The 21,850-nt window shown below is 42.5% G+C and overlaps 1 protein-coding gene across 4 annotated transcripts in view; it reads left to right on the top strand.

Annotated features, from left to right (window-relative positions):
• The window catches only part of GFRA1 (GDNF family receptor alpha 1), a 205,012-nt gene that overhangs the window by 127,516 nt on the left and 55,646 nt on the right, over nucleotides 1-21,850 (top strand). For all 4 annotated transcript variants that reach the window (XM_057735695.1, XM_057735696.1, XM_057735692.1 and 1 more), the window contains one exon: nucleotides 13,180-13,516. In XM_057735695.1, coding sequence (XP_057591678.1) covers nucleotides 13,180-13,516 — 337 coding nt within the window. The remainder of the gene's footprint in view (nucleotides 1-13,179; nucleotides 13,517-21,850) is intronic.

Raw genomic sequence — 21,850 nt, forward strand, 5'->3', positions numbered from 1 at the left:
AAACATTTAAAACATGTTTGCAAAAAGGAGAAATAACGTGCTAATCTTTATTAAAATAGGTGACCTAAGAACTTTTAACCTTTTCCGTGGTGGCGCAGTGGTTAAGAATCGAGCCCTGGGCCAGGAAGATCCCACATGCCAAGGAGCAACTAAGCCTGTACACCACAATTACTGAGCCTGCGCTCTAGAGCCCGCGAGCCACAACTGCTGAGCCCACATGCCACAACTACTGAGGCCTGTGTGCCTAGAGCCCATGCTCTGCAACAAGAGAAGCCACTGCAATGAGAAACCCGCACACCACGACAGAGTAGCCTTTGCTCACCACAATTAGAGAAAGCCTGCGCACAGTAATGAAGACCCAACGCAGCCAAAAATAAAATAAATAAAAATAAAGTAAATATAATGGGATTTAAAACCAAAAAAAAAAGACCTTTAACCAAACAAAATTTTATTAACCCAACTTGATATGAAACACCTTCTTGAGTGAAGCAAAAAAAATCATTAAAAATATTTATATATATATATAAAATATAATAATCCAGATTCACAAATCTGACTAATTAACATGGACATTCCTTCTCTCCATCAGCTTCTGGAATGTGGCTACACTAATTCTAAACATTCTGCCCAGCTAGCCGCTCTCTCCCTGAAACCGGCCTCAGCTTCTGGCTACTGTCTTTTGAGAATGCACACCCTGTAAATGCAAAGCCCTGCCATTATGATTCATGCAGCTTTTGTTTATCTTCCCAAAAGAAACAATTGAGCTGTAGCAGATGAGTGATGGTTGCAGGACTGTGGCGAAGGTAAAAGCCACTGCAGGTGGAGCAGCTTAATGGGGTATTAATTGGGAAGCAGGTGAAGGCAAATAGGTAGCACAGCAGGTATGTAAATAGGCTCGTGGGAAGAAAGGCATTGAATTTTATGCTCTTTAACTAAAAATAAAGACCTGATATTTAGCTTATCTTCACCGAAATCCTGCACTGTGAGGGCCCTGACAACCGCCAACATCATCAATGATTCATTATTATCTCAGCATCATCCAGGCTACTTAATAGGATCTTCAACCTCTTCATTTTTCATTGTTTCAGCTGATTCTTTGGCTTTAGAATGCATACTTTTTCTTCTCTTTGGCTTTAGAATGCATACTTTTTCTTCTCTCTCTCTCTCTCTCTATATATATATATATATTAGGGGTCAGAGCAATTTTTGTAGATTGTATAGTGGAGGTGACGTTTCAGCCTCTAGCCTGCCTTCTGGCAGCATCCTTTGGCGCTGGCTCTTTGGAGAAACACAGCACATGTACAGTATGAGTGTGGATAATAAGACTACCAAGAGCATATGCATTCAAATGCACATTGTCCTTCAAAGTAGTCAACTGAGAAGCAAAACACTTATTCCAAGGCTATCATTGGTTCCAAATGTCTTCAGGAAAACCACTTCAATGGTTATTTTCAGGGCCAATTTGTAAATTCCCCATATGAAAAAGTCCTCGCGTATATTCATCACTTATTTTCTCCCCCTAAACATTGCCCAACATCATTGCCTATTTCATGACCACACTTAGTGCTAAATGACATTTGGCTTTTAAAATCCATCCCTGATACAGAGGTTCACTAATGCTTAGATTATTCCAAAGAACATGCCTCAGGCTTCTAGGGAAGAGTTCCATGAAATGTCTGGAGTGTTGACAGCCTTTTTGGGATAAGTGTCCAGCTTCTCAGAGCAATGACTTTGCATGGCACACACTTAGAACTTTCTAAATTTGGGTATACTAGTTTAAAAGTTCAGGCACATTATTTTAAGGCTACCTTTTTATTTTATAGTAACTTAGGAAACAAAAACAAAGCACTCCATATTTCCCTTTCAGTTGGTGAAATGTTGGTGGAAAAGTGAGGGGGAACTTAGGTTCTTGGTTACTTGGTTGGCCCACCATTTATTGTTTTCTGTGGGAGGAAGCAGCACCAGTTTTGAAGATGTGTTTAGCACTTTACTGTTGAAATGGCTAAATATAAGCGAAGCTTGTGCAGGCTAAATATTAGTGGAGCTACAGTTTGTACTTCATAAAATGAATTAGGTTTAGATTATCATGCAGATCTTTTCCTGTAGTTGCAGTACTCATTAATTTTATTGCTAATGAGATGTTAGTAATTAAATACCTTTAATTAATGAAAATCAGATAAAAGCAAGGGCTGCTCTTTGTGTCTTCATAAAGATAGGCAAGATGTTTGTAGATCTAGTTCATTGTGACTTTTGTCTGTAGGAGAACCATAAATCTGAGCTAGTTGGGATCAAGTGTTCTGGTGCAGAGAAAGTTATTAAAAGATTTTGCTCTTGGAAAATTAAAGGAGTAGGCATATGGGAATGCTATAAAAATGATCTGAGATTGGGGAAAAAATACTCATAAATGAGAGCCAGTCCTACATGTAATAGCAAATTTCATGGTTGAAGATGCAACAGCATTGAGTACAATTAATAGTTCTGAAGCAGTGGTTGAGTTCTGGGGTAGGCCCCCGAACACATAATTAGATTATTAAAAATGGCCTGTCTTAGGTTGACTATTACTAAATTGAAATCCAATTATGGCTTTATGATTTTGCTGAAAAATATTTAGCTGTTTTGCTTGCGTCCTCGTAGAAGATCATTTCCTCTTTGCAGCAGCGTTTGCACATGTCACAGTATATTTTCCAAACAAATCTGACCTCAATTATCTCGGAATCAATCTTACATTAGATAAAATATATTTTAATGAGTATTTTTATGTCTAATATTGTAATTGTGCCTCTCCATACTTGAGGAATTAAAAGATGGCGATAGAAGACTTTGCAGAATATCTTTTTAATGAGAGGCATGCATATTTTAGAAATAACTAAATTGTGCCATCTTAATACATGGGAAGGCATTATGCTCAAATATGTGCCCAAGTGTGCCGCAAGACAGACTTGGTTCGGTTCTCAGTAATTGGCATCAGAACTGTAATAAAGCAGTTGTTTGCAAAGAGATGGGCTTGGAAATTTCATGCACTCCTGCAGTGTGGATTTAAATGCTAAGTTAAATATTTATGAACCTGAGATTTTTATAATTGATCATTGTATGATTTATACACAGTAATTATAATTAGGTTGAAAGAGATTTTAAAAAGCCAGTTTCCTGGTAGCCAAGGCCATTAAATAACGCTAAGCTGCCAAGACAAAAATTAGGTGGGAACCCAGCCATCAAGTTCCGAGTGCCTGTCCCTGTATCCCATGTACAATGAGGCACTGCACCTCACCAGGCATCTCACCTGGGCACTGGCTCCTGCATCACCTGCTATCATTTTTCATGTCTTTGTTTCAAACCTAGTTGAACATAAACAAGTAGAAAACTTCAGAGATCCAATGTGTAACAAAAGGAAAAGGTGCAGGAGGTTGGAAAGGTTAATTAAAAATGTAATGATCCCATTTGCTGAGACAGCACTATTAATCATTTTGCAGCAGCAAGCATGTGACTTACACACCACTTATAGGAGGCATCTAATTTTTTAAGGTATGGTTGGAGGGGTGTGGATAGGCCGCAGTGTGTACTTTACAGAAATGGAATGTGAGTGAACTTGGGGTGAGTGAGCGGGGGGTGAGCTCATGACTTGTGGTTAATACTGGGCACTGTCTTCACCAGACAGAAGAATTATTCCCAAATTCACAGGTATTCAGAATAATTCAGTCACTGTGAACCCCAGAGAAAACTTGGGTATGGCTTAAGGCTTAATGTAGTTGTGGAAGGTATGAAAAAACAGGGTGAGGAGGAAATTCATCATCGTGTAATACAATATGTCTGAAACGGTGTGTGAATGACAAAATGGGCTCCAAAGAGCCAACATATGCCTTTTAAATGTAATTTTTAGCACCCCAGCTGGAAAAGGCTAAGCTCTTGAAGGATCGATTACAAGGGTCACAACCTGTGTGATCAGATTTGCCATCTGATCCACGTGGAGCAGGAGACCAGACTGTAAATGTGAGCTTCCAGAAAAGCCTGCCCTACCCCTGTGAAGATCTTGGAGCTTTTTACCCATTTTTTATTTGCTGGGATAACACGTTAGAGGAAGCCTATTAGGAGAGAAACAGTAGTTATGTTAACATGGTAATTAATCAAGTCAGAAAGAAAGAGGAGAGGGATTGTGAATTCAATTCTGCAGCCCTAAAAAGAAAGGCAGGAAGATACCCGGAAATTGGCAAGCATTTGTAAACAATGGTCTCTCACTGCGTCTTGCGAACTTTCTGCTTAATAAAGCACATCTTCATTCCGGCTATGCAAATTTTGATATAATTACCGTTCTATTCCACCTCCTAATCTGTAGAAATGGATTTCTAGATCCTTGCATCTGTGTTTCATCCTGAATCATTTTGACTGGTTAGCTGGCCCCGGCATTTGCCAATAAAGGTGGCGTTTTCTAAGTGTAAATAATGAGGGGCTGCCAGCCACAGCGATAGCCTCTTTGATTTGGGACAGTGTGAGGATTGTACTTGGGATAGAGGCAGCTCCTTGCTCCAGAGGAATTTAGAATGTGAAAGCTTCTCCCAGTGCATAATTCATCCTTGACACCTCCACATCTCCCTGTGTCGGAGGGACCATTTACATCTGCTCAGCCTGTAGGTCAGGGTTGAGATCCTTGGTCCACACATACTCTTTGGAGCAGCAAACAGCTGAGAGGTCAGCACCATGGAGCGCTGGGTTGTTTTTGGTTTTTGATTTTTACATTCTGGCCATGATCAAATTTTATCCTCAATACTTGATTTTGTAATCAGAAAAGGCAGTTTATATTATAATTACCAAATCAAAAACCTTGAGGTTTAAGGAACCTTAGATATATCATCTTACAAATGGGGAAACTGAGGCCCACCAAGGGAAAGACACTCGGATAATTTAAACCCCCTGACTCCTAATTCATTGCTCCTCCAGCAGCACCTGACCCTTTTCATTCCATGGTCTGGGAGCTGGCCCTCCCGTTGCTGTGAAGGTTATACCTCCAATGCTCAAGAAAAGAGGAAACAAGTCACATCAGATGTGATCACAGCCAGAGAGGCTTAGAATGATGATAGAGAAAGAAACATGTAACCTGCAAAGTAACAGCGTGGTTATGTGTAACTTTGAAAAGGAAAGCTGGGTAAATGGATCACAGCGTGCTGGGCGGGTACGGGAGGGAGTTCATTAGCCAGCACAACCCACACGCATGCCCCCTCCCCCAGAAGAAAGAATTTCTAGTAAACAGCCTTCATTCTGAGAATGCTTGCTATTCAGACAGCATCCCAGACATTCTACCGAGTTAAAGAATGAAGAACAGCAGATGGAGGGAGAGATTAGAGGTAGGGTGGGGGGTGGGAAGCAACATGTTAATGCTGAGCTCTAAAATGAGCTGCAGAGAGGATGGCACTCAGAGTTATGGTGAAGCTGTTCAGAAGCCTTCCCACGCAGGCCAGAAGGCATGCGTGCCCGGACCGTAAACCAGGCGCATGCCTGCTCCTCCTCCCTGGCGCCTGTGAGTTGATGGGGAGTTGGGTGGGACTCAGGGGCCTCAGCTGAATCCTTCTACCCGCTCCTCCTTCTGCCCTCAAGTCACTGAGGTAGCAGTTCTGTGCACTGAGGGATGCACTTAATACATACGGGGGATCCATCTTCTTACCAAGTAAAAACTCAACTCTGTATGTCCTGTGATTTCACGAGCATTTATTTTGAACTTCAGTGCAGCAGGAAACCTGAGAGACAGCTGGAGGTGAATTTGTGAGGACGCTAAGAAGGGAGGTGCAATTGGGGCTAAGAGTTTTCCGTATTCTGTTCATGTGAGACTTTTTTTTTTTTTAAAAGAAAAGGGTATACATGAACCAATTTTTTCAATACTTTGAACATTTTTAAAGATACAGACAAGTGGAAGAATGTTACTTCAACCCACCATCTATAGAGTTGACCATTAAATTTGATGTAGTTGTTCTATCAGTATACATCTACCCATCCTTCTGTCCATCTGTCAATTCATCAAAGTTTTAAAAAAGCAGATATCAATATAGTTCCCCTAAGTGCTTCAGCATATATGCCATTAACCAGTTTTTAATATTTGTCTATTTCTTTTACTTTTGAGGTAAAATTTATATATGCACAAACCTTAAGTTTTGACCCAAACGTCTATTAAGATAGAGAATATTACCATCCAGAAAGTTCCCTCTTGCCTCTTCCCAGCCAATCACCACCTCCAATCCCTAGAAGCAACCCTTCTTTAGATTATTTTTCATTATGTATTAGTTTTGCCCATTGTATAACTTCACGTATATAGAATTATTCAGTGTGTACTTTTTGCGTAAAGCTTTTTTTTTTTTTCATTCAACACAGTGTTTCTGAGATTCATCCATGTTGTTGTGTGTATAAATAGTTCATCTGTTCTTATTTCTGAGTAGTATTCTATGGTGAGGTTAGACCACAGTTTGCTTGCCATTTTCTTGTTGATGGATACATGAGCTGTTTCAGATTTTTGGTTATTAAACATCTAGCGCTAATCACATTCTTGGCCAAGTCTTTTTATGGACATATGTTCTCATTTCTCTAGGTTAAATACCTAGAAGTGGAAATGCTGGGTCATAGGGTAGGTGTATGTTTAGTTTAAAAAAAAAATAAACTGCCCCAGATTTTCCCAAGTGTTGGGACCATTTTACATTCCCACTGGAATATATGAGGTTTCAGGAATTTCACATCTTTGTAAACATTTGGGGTTGTCAAATTTTAATTTTAACCACCAGTATATAGTGTATCTCATTGTGGTCTTAATCAGCATTTCCCTGATAACTAATGGTGTTGAACACTTTTCATGTGCTTATTGGCCATTCATATGTCTTCTTTTTTGAAGTGTCTGTTTAAATATTTGACCCATTTTTCAACTGGGTTGTTTTTTATTATTGATTTTTAGGCATTCTAAATATTTTTAGAATTTTAATTTTAATTTTCAAGTATTTTACAATAGATACTTGTCCTTTGTCAGATACATGTTTTGCCAGTAGTTTCTTCTAGTATGTGATTTGTGTGTTTTCTTCATTTCTTAAGAAATTAAGTGTCTTTTGATGAGTTTTTAACTTTGATGAAATCTAACTTACCAATTTTTTTTAATGTTGTTGCTTTCTGTGGTCCTCTAAGAAACCTTTGCCTGCTTCTAAGATTATCTTATGTTTTCTTCTGAAACCTTTGTGATTTCGGGCTTTTATGTTTAAGCCTGTGATCCATCTTGCATTAATTTTTATACATTGTGTGAAGTAGGGATTGTGGTGTTTTTGTTGTTTGTTGTTTTTACATTGATTTTCAATTATTCTAGAAACTGTTGAAAAGATTTCTTTCTCTGTTGTATTTCTTTAATGGCTTTGTAAAAAAAATATCAGATATGTGGGTATATTTAATCTGAGTTCTATTTTCTGTTCCATTATCTGATTTGTCTATGTCTATTCTGTACCATTCTGTCTTGATAACTAGTTTTATGGTAAATCTTGGAGCCAGTGTAAAGTCTTGCAATTTTGTTGTTCATTTTCCGTTGCTTTAGCATTGCACTTCCATATAAATTTTAGAATCTGCTTGCCAATTCCAAAACATATTATGATTTGGAGATAATTGACATGTTAATGTTGAGTCCTCTGATCCCATGAACATGGTATATATTCTCATTTATTTAGGTCTTCTTTAATTTTCTCAGTGTAGAGATCCTGTATATCTTTTGTTAAATTCATTCCAAAGTGCCCTTTTTGGTGCTATTATGAATAGAATTATGCTTTTAATTTTGTTTTCTTGCATTTTTGCTGATAGCGTATAAAATATAATTGATTTTTGTATGTTAACTTTATATTTTTTGATTTTGATAAATTCACTTTTAGTTCCAGAAGTTATTTTGTAGATTCTTTAGGATTCACTAAGTCATCTATTAGTAGAGATGTGTTCCTTTCCAATACCTTTTATTTCCTTCCATTGCTTTATTGTAGTGGCTACAACCTCCAGTACAATATTGACTACAGGTGTTAAGAATGGGCATCCTTTCTTTGTTTCTGACTTTAGGCAGGAAGCAATCAATATTTTACTATTAAATATGGTTTTAGCTATAGGTTTTACAGAGATACCCTTTATCAGATTAAGAAGTTTCTCTACTATTCTTAGATTGCTGAGTATTTTTTATTATGGAATGAGTGTTGAAATTTGTCGAATGCTTTTTCTTTGTCTATTAAAAAGGTCATATGGTTCTTTTCCTGTCTGTTAATATGGTGAATTACATTGATTTTTAACTATTAAACCATCCTTGCATTTGGGGATAAACCTAATTTGGCCGTGGGACATTATCTTTTTAACATATTGCTAAATACTGTTTACTAAACTTTTTAAATCTATATTTGTCTGTAATGTTCTTCTTTCTTCTTCATCAGCATCTGCTATTTGGGTAACGCTGGCCTCATGTATGAAGTTGGGAAGGGTTATGAGAATATTTTGTGTGAATGAGAATCAGAAGCAAAAAGGAAGTTACACATTTATCTGTGAGCTGGAAATCAGTCAGTAGTTTCTTGACTCTCTGAAAATGCCAGGTTGTGCATTCTGGAGTTTGTCACAGGCTCTGAAATAATAGTAAGGAGATGGTGCTCTGGCAGTGTTGTTTATCAGTGAAAACAGTGAAAACAGAATCATCTCAAGTGAGGCTGAGACACAACAGGTGCTGAATGGAGTGAACTGTGAGCAACTGCTATGGATACAAAATGGTTCACCCTATTCCTAATTTCCACTTCATATAAAACTTTTCCTTTGAAATATTGATTTTATTTTTTGCTAATACTAAGAAGAAAAAATTAGTTAGTAGTTTGTGTAGTTTTAACAACTTTAAAAAGGAAATTAACATTATTTAACAAAGCAGGCGTACACTAGGCCAATTTTGTTCTTTCACTTTTATTGAGATAAATTGACATACAGCACTGCGTAAGATTAAGGTATACAGCATAATGACTTGACTTACATATACTGTGACATGATTACCAAGATAAGTTTTCATCTATCATGTCATATATATATTAAAAAAAAGAAAAACATTTTTTCCTTGTGATGAGAACTTTTAGGATTTATTCTTTTAATAACTTTCAAATATACCGTACAGCAGTGTCAGCTATAGTTATCATGTTGTATATTACATTCCCAGTACTTTTTTATGTTACAACTAGGAGTTTGTACCTTTTGACTACCTTCATTGAATTCCCTCAGCCTCTCTCCTTGCCTCTGATCACCACAAATCTGATCCTTGTTTTTCCCTGCGAGTTTGGTGTTTTTTTTGTTTTTTTGTTTTTTTTGTTTTTTTTTGTGGTGGTGGGGTGGGGGTGGTTCACATATAAGTGAGATCATACGGTATTTGTTTTCCTCTGTCTGACTTATTTTACTTCACATAATGCCCTCAGAGTCCATCCATGTTGTTGCAAATGGCAGTATATCCTTCCTTTTATGGCTGAATAGCGTTTCACTGAAAATATACACCACCTTTTCTTTATCTGTTTATTCCTTGATAAATACTTAGGTTGTTTCCATGTCTTGGGTATTGTAAATAATGCTTTAATGAACATGGGAGTGCAGATATTTCTTTGATAAAGCGATTTTGTTTCCTTCAGATATATTCGCAGAAGTGGGATTGCTGGATCGTATGGTAGTTCTATTTTTAATTTTTTGAGGAACCTCCGTACTGTTTTCTATAGTGACTGTACCAATTTACAATCCCACCAACAGTGCACAGAGGTTTTCTCCACCATCTCACCAGCTTTTATTATTTCTTGTCTTTTTGATGATAACTGTTCTAGCAGGCCTGAGGTGATATCTCATTGTGGTTTGATTTGCATTTCCCTACTGATCAGTGACGTTGAGCATCTTTTCATGTACCTGTTGGCCTTTCCTATGTCTTCTTTGGAGAAATGTCTGTTTAGGTCCTTTGCACATTTTTTACTTGGGTTATTATTATTTTTGTTGTCTTCCCTATTGAATTATATGAGTCCTTTATATATTTTGGAAATTAACCCCTTATCAGAATATGATGTGCAAATATTTTCTCCCATTCCATAGGTTGCCTTTTCATTCTGTTGATGGTTTCCTTTGCTGTGTAGAAGGTTTTCCTTTGCTGTGTAGAAGCTACTTGTTTATTTTTTGTTGTTATTGCTTATGTCATATCCAAAAGATCATTGCCAAGACCCATGTCAAAGAGATTTTTTCCAGGCCAGCTTTTTAAAACATGTGTATTATATGGAGAACTTTCAGAGAGAAATAAAATTTCTGGACCTCATGTGTTAAATTTTATTATTTTTATTATAATTTTATTTGAAGTTTATAAATATAAAACTATCAGCTCTTATTCTTTGCTTTTATACAACTATATAGGCAACACACACAAATTAAGTATGAGCAAAAGTTTAAAACCAATGAAATGCAAGTTAATAACATGACTCTAATATAAGGGATGATATTGTTTTGTTGAAGATAAATTGGTGCCTACAGTCAGGATGCAGTTCAACATTTCTTTTGAGTTTGACAATCTGACCCAGGCCTACATTACTGGGAGCCATGTGATGACTTAATTTCTCTGTCATTTTTCTTCATTTCAACTTGCATGAACTGTGTGTTCATATATCCCTGGCTACATCATTTAAGTATTTTTTTAAGAACTTTTATTGAGATATAATTGACATACAATCAATTGCATTTTTTTAAAGTGCACAATTTGCTATTTTTTTCTTATTAGTAACCTATATATGGCAATCCCAATCTCCCCACCATTTAAGTATTAAGTCAACCTGTGTGCCTCTATTCTTTTCTTTTCAGCCAGGGTTCATAAAGTACCATTGAACACCAATGCAAGTGAAAATGCAGGCAGTGAAACTGTTGTACCAATATCCAGCCTTAAGGGCCTAATCCAGAAGATCCAGAATTTGGTCATATTAATTTATTTTAGATTATCATCCAAAAATGCATAATTTAGAAATCTCCTAGCACACTGTAGACCTTTAGGAACATCAGTCACTGTTGCCAGTGGGCACAACAGTAGAAAGTCTCAAAAGAGGGAAAAGCTAGAAGTGACACTGAGGCCTGGTGATCTGTCAGGGCACATGGTGAATATTTCACTCCTTGAGTCCTGAAGTGCCCGAGTATGAAAACAGAGGAGCCAGAGAGAATCCACTCTGGGAAGGTCATGATGGAGAAAATGCACCAGCTGTGCTTGTTAAACCAGCAGGATGTACATGCAGCTGCTGGCTTCCTGCACGGCTCACCTAAGAAAGGCTGAGTGTCTTGTTTATTGCTTTCCCCATTAAATTGTTGAATTCAGATGTCATAGGCAGAAACACAAACCTGGGGCATCATAAAATACTGCTCGTGGTGCCAGGGTATAATCTTATGATTTCAGATTTTTGCACATTGAATTTTCTTAAAGCAAGGCACATCATCAGTAGACCAAGGAGAGTTTTTCATTCCCTGAGATGTTGGGCTTGTTGTTTCTGTTCTTTTCTTGTATACAATTTTATTTTAGTAGAGCATTTAACGTGAAATCTATGTTCTTAGGTTTTTAAGTGCATAATACAGCATTATTAACTGTAGGTGTGATGTTGTACAGTAGATCTCTAGAACTTATTCATCTTGCATCACTAAAACTTTATACTCTCGAATAACAACTCCCCATTTCCCCCTCACCCCAGCCTCTGGCAACTACCATTTAACTCTCTGCTTCTATGGGTCTGAGAGTTTTAGATACCTCATTCAGGTGGAACCATACTACAGCATTTGTCCTCCCGGGACTGGCTTATGTCACTAAACCTAATGTCCTCAAGGCTCATCCGTGTTGTTGCATATGGCAGACTTCCTTCTTTTTTTTTTTTAAGGCTTCATAATATTCCATGTGCCTCTTAGATACTAAATGCACTGCCCTGTCTTTTGGTCCCACCCAACCCAGCTGGACTCTGACTCTTGTCTTGCTAATTCTCAATTGCTTTCATGGTCCCCACCAACAGGGGTGCATAAAGAGAATGAAAGGGGGTTTAAAACCCAAGAAGGGGCTGAGGCCTGAGCAGGAACTTGCTGGGGATTGAATCCCACAGTTGTGTGGGCTGCTTGCCTGCTGCCTCCTTGCTGTCTCTGGAGCATCCTTGCTGCACCTAATTATCAATTTTCCATGGGCCATCACTTCCCCTCCCTTTGGTAAGAGCTATATTATGGGAAATGAGCTTAATTTCCCTGGCCCATTCATCTTTTAACTTTGCCCATTGGGCTTGGCCCTGCCAACCCACCCAGCCACCCCGGTGGGCCCTGCCTCCTCCATGCTCTCTCTCCAGGCCTCACAGCGGGCAGCCCAGCAGTGGACAGTGCTGGCTTCTCTGACAGCATGAGCACAGAGGGCTTAAACAGAAGGCGACATATGTTCTGTGAGATTCCTAAGGCCTATGGTTTGTAAGCCCATTGAAATTCTATCCAAAATACTGACTTTTTCTAATCTGCAACCTCAATACTCATAGATCCCAAATTTTCTATGCAGTAAGTTAAATGGTAATTGAGGTTTGCAAATTTTTATGTAATTTATTCTGGTTTTCTTCCAATGGCCTGTGAGCTAGAACTTAAATACAGCTTCGATGTAGTTGCTTCTTCCTGTGTAGAGAGCTGGCATAATATTTTGTCTTCTGGGCTCAAATAACCATGCAATTACTCTGTAATCATATAGTAATTAGCGTGTACTATGTGCATTTATTACATAATTATATTCCTGGAGGATTGCATGGCAATTTTACTTACATTCAGCGTATCATTTTATATACTACATAATAAACAAGTATATAATTTGTTGCTTTTTTCTTTTATCCTAATTTCAGTTTACCAACCAGGAGCTGGAAACTTGTCCTCCTGTTGCCTTGTTTATACATAGTCAAGCAGGTGCCTGAGCTCCCTTGGCCTCACTCAATACCTCCTAATTATACATCTCAGACGATGCTAGGAGTTTGTGTGCTGCGTGGGCTCCCAGCCTTTGTGCCCCTGATACTTCCTCGTTGTCACGAACTCATTAAGTTATTAGCTTCAAAACACAGAGCTGATCAGAGTTGCCAGCACCGCCAGGTAACGGCCAGATCTCAGTGAAAGCAGAGCAGCGCCCAGCCCAGTGATCACGCCTGCCTTTCTCTCCTTTTGCAGTGGAGCACATCTCCAAAGGGAACAACTGCCTGGACGCCGCCAAGGCCTGCAACCTGGACGACACCTGCAAGAAGTACAGGTCCGCGTACATCACGCCGTGCACCACCAGCATGTCCAACGACGTCTGCAACCGGCGCAAGTGCCACAAGGCCCTCCGGCAGTTCTTCGACAAGGTCCCGGCCAAGCACAGCTACGGAATGCTCTTCTGCTCCTGTCGGGACATCGCCTGCACTGAGAGGAGGCGGCAGACCATCGTGCCCGTGTGCTCCTACGAGGAGAGGGAGAAGCCCAACTGCTTGAATTTGCAGGACTCCTGCAAGACAAATTACATCTGCAGGTAAGCGCACCGGCAGCCTGGTGATTAACGGGGTGGCAGGGAGAACCTTTATGCTGCTTCAGTGGCCAGGCTTCTCTTTTCTGCAGACGGGTGGGAGAGGGGAGTCTTTGGGACGGATGGGCCAAAAACTGACCTCTGCGTCCGGCACAGGGTTCTCCAGCAGCTGGTTAGTCTCTTGCCCTGAGGAAGGTTCCCGTCTTTAACCCAAGGAATGCTTTGAGAGGTGCTGGGATGAGGTAAATAAGACTTAGTAAGCACAGAGGGTCACCTGAGGCCAGGTGAGCTTGAAGGCATGTGCCCCCTCTGTTATACCCGAGACCTGCTAGGGGTCAAAAAATGTTAAGTAAGTGGGGTAGGAGGTGCTGGAAATTTGGGAGCTCTTGTCATCAAGGTCAGAAAACTGGAAGAGAGCAGTGAGAGGGAGGGATGGAGCTGTGTCCAGCCCTGAAGAGGAGAACTTCCAGAATGCCTGGGTCTGCTCTGGGCCATTCAGTCGTCAACATGGCTGAGAGTGGACCCCTTCCGTGCTTCCGGATCTCAGTCCCCATGGAAACCTGGCCGAGTTTGGGCTGTGTTGTTGAAAACAGTCACTTCGTTTTCCTTCTTGGCCATTTATTAATTCATTTTAATGTTTGAAGGTCTCCATGAATATATTCTATGTGTTTTTTAAAGAAAGCAAAAAAGCAATAGAGAATTCATAGACGGAAAGGGAAGGCTCCTCTTCTCTCTGCTTCCACTTGCTCCCAGCCGCCACTGTCAGCAATTTGATGTGTGTCCTTCCAGAACTTTGGGTTGAATTCATTGCTGATCGAAGCAAGTAGATTTTGATAAGCAGAGACTTGAGTCTTTGCGGCCTGAGGCAGTGCTGGTGCCGCATTCAGAGCACAGGCTGGATGTCGAGTTAGAGATGCAGACGGGGCATCATTGGACAACACCTGTGCTTTGCCCCCAGGATAGAGCCAGGAGTCTTCAAATGCCGTCGCTGACAAAGTTCTGTGCACTTGATAAGTGTTCACAGGCAGACAAGTAGGTGAGGGTGGGACTTTGTGCTTGTTTTCTTATAAGTTTCCCGTTTCTAAAGAGCAGAGGGCAGGGGGAAGAAACTGTCTGGTAGTTTGAGGATTCTGGTGAGCTAGTTTGAGGATTCTGGTGAGCTGTGTTTCTGGTTAGTTTCAGTTGTTGTTTTTTGTTGTTGTTGTTGTTGTTTTAAGGTTTATTTTATTATTTATTTATTTATTTATTTTATTTTTGGCTGCTTTGGATCTTTGTTGCTTCACAAGGGCTTTCTCTAGTTGTGGCGAGTGGGGCCTACTCTTTGTTGCGGTGCGTGGGTTTCTCAGGGCGGTGGCTTCTCTTGTTGCAGAGCATGGGCTCTAGGCGCGCAGGCTTCAATAGCTGTGGCACATGGGCTTAGTTGCTCCGAGGCATGTGGGATCTTCCGAGCCCGGGGTTCAAACCCCCATGTTCCCTGCATTGGCAGGTGGATTCTTAACCACTGCACCAGAAGGCAAGCCCGTGAGTTTAAGTTTTATTCTGATAGAATGGAGTCCTGTTCTTTCCTTAGACTAGCTCAGATAGTGACCTAAGAAGAACAGAAGTCCTCGTTACCTATAGAACTCCCTCATGCTTTTCTGGGAGTAATATCTCTCCATTTATTTTCCCAAGTTGGAAGCTATATAAGGAACACTCGGATGACTGAGCCTGTCTTGGAAGGAGTTGGGGGCTCAGGCAGTGCAGCTTCTCCAAAGACTCTTCCTCACCTTCATGCCCCTCTTCCATTGAGACCTCTTGGCTGTGGACTAGGATCAGGGATGGCTGTGCTCGAAGGGTCTCCTCGCAGCCGTAACCTGGAGAAGCCAATCAGCCAGGGACTCTAAGAACCCCCTATTCTAGATGAATGTGGTGAGAGCAGGACCAAGGAAGTAGCTGTGGGATCCGCGGTTAGGATCCCAGGGAACAGAGAAGAAGAAAACCTCTCCTCTGAAGACCCCAAGTTCCCGTCCATGTCTCTTCAGTCTTTGAGCAGAAGGAATCCCTCTGCTAAGAGCAGGACTTTCTAGGGTCTTCCTTGGCTTGAAACCAAATAGCTACAGCCCCTCCCTGTCTCTACAGGAGATGTTATCCTGTTCACTGGTGGGTCCAAGCCAGGAGGCCCGGAGATGGGAAGCTGTCGTCAGGGGAGGGAACAGAACAGTGGGTGAGCTTTCTGTCCACTGGACAGTGACTGGGCGTTGGGAGAGAGCATGGTGATGGAGCCTTTCCTCCTCTTCTCGTGAGGTCTGTCTTGCAGGAGAGATCCAGAGGAGGCTCCTGACACCTCCTGTGTAGGCGCAAAGCCCACTGTGAGGGGTCCATTTGTTTTACCTGGCCTGCTCTCTAAAAAGAGAGAATCCTTGGAGGGTTGGTATGAATTAGTCAAATCAGATTGCTTTGCTGCTAAGCTGTGGTGAGAAACAGCTGGAAGGTTGGAAACTTGGGGTGTTCCGAGGAGGAGGCAGGGGGAATCTGCAGATAATGGGATGGTTTGGGTGCCGTTTGGGGACCAGACTGGTTCCAGGAACCATTTGCATGGAGGTAGCCCTAGAATGCATGGAGGCCATAGAGCAGCCTCAGCTGATGGGGCAGAAAGGAACAGGGGACAATAGGACAGCCCTCACTTAATGACTGTGCCTGTTCACACCAAGGTCGGGCTGTGGTGACAACAGCTACCAGGCAGTGGTGTGAAGCCAGGCTGGACCGGAAGCGGCAACCAGAAGCAGTCTTTGTGTTGCTGCCACATTTCTGGCTCTGAGCTGTTTGGGATTCCAGATCCTAGACCCTCAGGGGCCCTCCCAAGTGAAATCTGCCTCAGTGTGATGGATGGGTTTTATACCCTGTCTTGAGTCTTCTCTGGGAAGGTGAATCAGTGACTTCCCCTGGTGTTACCTGTCGTTAAGTTATTTAGCCCATAATTTCTTTGCGGAGCCTGGACTTATTACTCATGATTACCCCCTCCCTGTCGGATGTGGTAAATGTAATTTAAGCTGCGAGGTAAGCTAGCGGTGTTTTCTTTCATCAGGTTTTATTAATCTTGTCTTTAATTTTATGCCTTTTATTGCATCTGTTGCATCTCTTCTCGATTCATCTTGGCAAAGCCCTCGTAGTTACTACCACCCAGAGCAGCAGCTGGGGCTTCGGCAGGGTTTCGTGTTAAAGTTGCTCTGACCCAGACCCATCCGAGGGAGGGAGGTGCCTCCACCAGGGTGACTAAAGGCCCAGCTTGAATATCCCCAAAGCAAAGGGATGGCAAGAGGGAAAATTGCTTCCTAAAAAGCATATTCTTTGAAAGCTCACATTTCAAATGCTCCATCGCCTTCTCAACATCAGGGGCTATCAAAGAGCTGCTCAGGCTCATTAAAACTTCCCTGCACTTCATGCTTTCCAACTCGAAGCACACAGGTTTCCTTCCCCAGGGTCCAGCGGTGCCTCTGCGCAAAAGCTGGCTCTCCTGCCTTGTGCCTTCCCACAGAGGAGACGCAACTTTATCTTTTCCTTTTGACTTTGTTTTCTTTTTGCCTTTTCCCTTTTAGGGAAGCTGACAGGTTTCTTTCCTCTTGGGGTGATTGGGGAGAGGCGAGAGCTTGACTGTTTAGGCCTCCAAGCTTGTCTGCAGAAAATCAAACACAGAGGTGTTATTAGAAGGGTGTGATGGAATGTAAGAGTCTCCAGTTCTTCCCCTGAGCACAGTGTCTCCCTTGCTAGTTTTCCTCTCGTTGCTTTCCTTAGTGCCTGGAAAGATGTCAGGACGGGGTTTGGTCCTAAAGGAAGCGTATGCCTTTATTCCCGATGCAAGTGTTTATATATACAAAATTTAAAGTTGTGCCTCCAGTTCTGACAGCCAGACTAAGCTCAGCACTTGGGCCTTGGCTCAGGGTGCTACAGATATGTTTACAGCTCTTTAATGTTTCTGATTATTCACTCAGGTGCCTCCGCTCTCCTTCATTACCAAGAGGGCTAGCATCTTCCTCTTGAGCATGCCCCCTCCTGTTTTCATCTGAGAATTATAGGTATGTTCCAAAACCGCTTCTGCCTCCAGTGCCAAGAAAAGAGGGGGCCTGAGGCTACTGACCAGCCCACCTGACTTGTGGCCTTAGCTGCTGCCACACGGTGTCGCTGTTGTGAACAGCCCAGAGGTTGCTTGGTGGTTTGGTGACTGTGCCTTTCTTGGTCATTCTGCACCTGCAGCAGAGCTGCTGCATCTTGGGTGCAGACTAACAACTCTTAGTTCATACTCAGTGTGAAGCCACTGTTTCCCAAAGTGTGACATTTTGCCCTGGGGGCTGGTCCTAAGGGGTTCCTGCCAGAGTGAGCCCTCCAACTTGAACACACTCTCAGACTCTCCCTCTCCTGGCAGTGCACCCTAGGTGGAATTGAGTGTTGTATTTGCATTTTCTTTCTTTTCTTAAAGTTTTTATTGTGGTAAGAGCACAACATGAAATCTACTCTCCTAACAGGTTTTTAAGTGTACAATATGGTATTTTCCATAGGCGTAATATTGTACAGTAGATCTCTAGAACTTACTCATCTTGTGTGACTGAAGTTTTATTCCCACTGATCCGAAACTACCTTTCCAGGGGATACGGTGGCGGGGAGTAGGGATAAATTAGGAGATTGGGGCTGACATATACACACCACTGTGTATAAAATAGATAACTAATAAGGACCTACTGTGTAGCACAGGGAACTCTACTCAATACTCTGTAATGGCCTATATGAGAAAAGAATCGAAAAAAGACTGGTTATATGTATATGTATAACTGATTCACTTTGCTGTACGCCTGAAACTAACACAACATTGTAAATCAACTCTACTCCAATAAAAATTAAAAAAAAAAAAAAAAGAAACTATCTGCTTCCTCCTCCCCCTAGTTCCTGGCAGCTACAATTCTATTCTTTGCTTCCATGAGTTTGATGATTTTAGACCCCTCATGTAAAGTGGAATCATGCAGTATTTGTCCTTCTGTGACTGTTTTATTTCACTTAACATAATGTCCTTCAGGTTCATCCCTGTTGCTGCATATTGCCTTTTTAAGGCTTAAACAGTGCTTGGCCAAGGGTAACTCATACCTTTTGGAAAGATTCTGATAATGCTGAACCTCCAAAGGGAAGGGACCAGGGCCTATGTGACCTCTGTCTCCAGGGCTTTCTTGCCCGCCCCCTGCCGCACCGAGATTTACTTGTTCCTCCAGGTGCCCAGGCTCTGTATCCCCATAGTTTTCAAGAGTGGTGGCTTTGACCAAGTGACCACGTATATATGGTTCTATCTTTCTATGTGGACTAGTTGTTGTTAATTTGTTAACTGTGACAGCTGAGGAAACGTATCATAAGACCATGCTGCAAATTTCTCCTCCAGTAACTTCCTTGGTCCAACACTGTTAGTGTACCTTTAAAAGGTGAGGAATGTGTTTCCTTTGCTTGGAATCAGACATCTTTTTGCACAGGAAACTGTGGCTCTTAGAGCTCAAGGACATCCTCTGCTGTTTGGGCTACATTCCTGAGTTGAAAACTGGATTCTACATCACTGTATCTGGGCTTGTCATGACATGTGGCAAAGCGCAGGAGAAAATGGCTCAGAGGATAATTAATGCCTAAAACTAGAAGGGTAGATTAATTTGGCACTTAATTTTATTTTACGCTGATTCATTCACAAATGGAAATCAGCAATTAGACAATGCAAACTTTTGAACCATGGAAAGAAAGGTTCGGGAATATGAGAAAATACAAGTAAAACATTTTCCAGTTCATTTGAGCAGTTTTCATTTCAGATGATTACATGGGTGTCTTTAGCTTTGCAGAGTGCCAAATGGCTCATTTTTTAATGTGCTCCACCTGTGCGAGTTGCCTGCCACCCAGTCTCTGGGCTGGAGGCCCCCTGGACTCCTGCTCGTGGGGGTGGGGGGCTCCTGTGTGTGTGTACAGTGATTCATTCAGCAAAGAGCAAGGATGTCCTCCATCATCTGTGCTTCCTGGTGGATCTTCCAGGCCTCCACCCCCAGCCTGTGCATCCACTCAGCACTAGCTAAGCAGGGTCTGAGCTCACCGCATCCCTGGCTCACGGGGGTAACCTGAGCTGTGAATCAGGCGGGCACCCGCTACAACTTGCTCTATCTTGTCGCCTCTTATCTCTTTCCTTATCTCTCCTTTGGCAGAAGCGGGTGTGAAGCCATTTGTCTGTTCCTGCTAGAGCCTGTTGCTAGAAAACGCCTGTCCGGATTTACTGTGTTCTCTCTCTCCCCAGGCAGCCCCTCCCTGTGCCTGCCCAAGTTCAGGGGCTCTGCTTCCTTCCCCTCACCCCTTCCCCCACCTGCCCACATCCTCACCAGAGTCACACTGGCCACTCTTGGCCCTGAGACAGAGAATCAGACACTCCTTTACATCTGCGCATTCTGCCAGTTAGTAGAACCACGTGGACAGAGGGAGTCTTGGCAGCGGAACTGTCTTTTACTGCCTTTGAGTATGAAAGTGGAGGGAAAAGGAACAGAATCGTATCTGCCCAGGAAGCCCAAAGAGAGCCCCGTATTTCTTTGGGGGAGGAGGTTCATAGTGGAGGGTCTCGGGAGCCATATTCAGCGGGTGCGAAGTAGGGAACGTCAAGCAGAAAGAAGGCGCTCAGTTTGGGGAGGACGCAGTGAAGGGGGTGGGAGGTGGGGGGTCTGGGGTCTGTCTTGGGGGCTGAGGGAGAAAAATTAGTGTGATATAAAGGCAAGAGGTTGAGGGCCTCTGGTGCCATGTTGAAGTGTTGGATTTTATCCTACAAGGTGGGGGCGCAGGGGGGAAGTGAGATATGATCGGCTGGATCTGAGAGAGTGCCCAGGTGGCAGTGTGGGGTGAGGACTGGTGTGGGGAGAGTCCAGGAGGCCAGATAGGAGGTGCTTGCAGTGGACCAGATGAGGGGTGACCAGGAGAATAGATTTAGCACATAGGAAATCTATCCATCCATCCATCCATCCATCCATCCATCCATCCATCCAACCATCCATCTATCCATCCCCTCATTCGTCCATCCACCCAGTCATCCATCCATCTGTCTGTCCGTCCATCCATCCATCCATCCATCCAACCATCCATCCACCTATCCATCCCTCCATTTGTCCATCCACCCAGTCACCCATCCAGCCAGCCAGCTGGTCTGCAGTTATTGTGCCAGGAGTGGAGACCTGGCTCCTCACCTGCTGTGCAGAAGAGAAGGCAGGTGCACATACCGTCATTACAGCCTGGTTTGGGTGTCTGTGGTCAGGAAGGTACAAAGTGCTACAGGAGGACAGAGGTAAGAACAGCCAACTTGGCCTTGGGCTGGAGGGTCAGCAAGACTTCCTGGAGAAGCTGCCATCTGAGCTGGGCTGGAAGGGCGAGAGGCATGGGAGAGACCACCAGTGGTTGAAATGGGACAGAGGCCCAGGGCTGTGGATTTGAGGAGGATGCGGGAGCAACAGCCCATTTACTGGGTTTTAATCATGAGACGCACTGGGCTCCGTGATCTCTGTGATCTCAGCCAGCGTGGAGGAGCTGGGAATCAGCCTGCTCTTGTTAACTCCGAAATCTGGTTTCTGTCATTCTTTCCAAATGATTGTCTTTCATGACAAGAATACAATGTTCTTACACCGTGCAGCCTTACTACCTTTAGTTCCAGACAGGCAGAATGATAATCCCGGCTAGCCTCTGGATCTAGACGCTGTTTATGGCTCAGTAACTAAGACAGCATCCGTTTTAAAGACAGCTTTCACAGAGCGTAAGGACATAATGTCCATCACAGCCTCTTAGCATCATTTAAAACATTAAAAAAAAAAAAAAAAAACGCTACTCAGGTAGTACATGCTCATTAAGTTCTTACTTTATCTAATTTCCTTTTGAGCATTCATTGCTTATTTTAGAGTGGTTTCTCTGTGACAGCTTACTGATTGCAAGAGTTGTTTCTACAAATAGGAAAAAATCTTTCCAGGCCACACTAGTTTTCTTCTTATTATTAACTCAGTCATCTATTCGGACACATTCATAGAGTGCAGTGTGTCTGACCCAAAGGGTCCTAGGTGTGTAAGTCATGTGACCGTTACCCAGGAGCTCCCACCTGGTTGCTTGGACTCCGTAACTCCCTGCTGAAGTATCACTGGAGTTCAGGGTCCTCAACCCTCACCTCCCCCCAGGCAGCAGATATCAGAGACCTGGCTGTGTATCTCATGGGAGATGAATTCTCTGCTGTCACAGAGTGACAACCAGCTCTAAACAATCCGTGGTTATGTCACCAGGTTGGGGTCATCCAGGTGTTTGCCTTCCTACCTTCTCCTTGCCCTCTGGCCA

The sequence above is a fragment of the Hippopotamus amphibius genome, chromosome 5 (assembly GCF_030028045.1).
Source record: "Hippopotamus amphibius kiboko isolate mHipAmp2 chromosome 5, mHipAmp2.hap2, whole genome shotgun sequence".
Classification (NCBI taxonomy): domain Eukaryota; kingdom Metazoa; phylum Chordata; class Mammalia; order Artiodactyla; family Hippopotamidae; genus Hippopotamus; species Hippopotamus amphibius.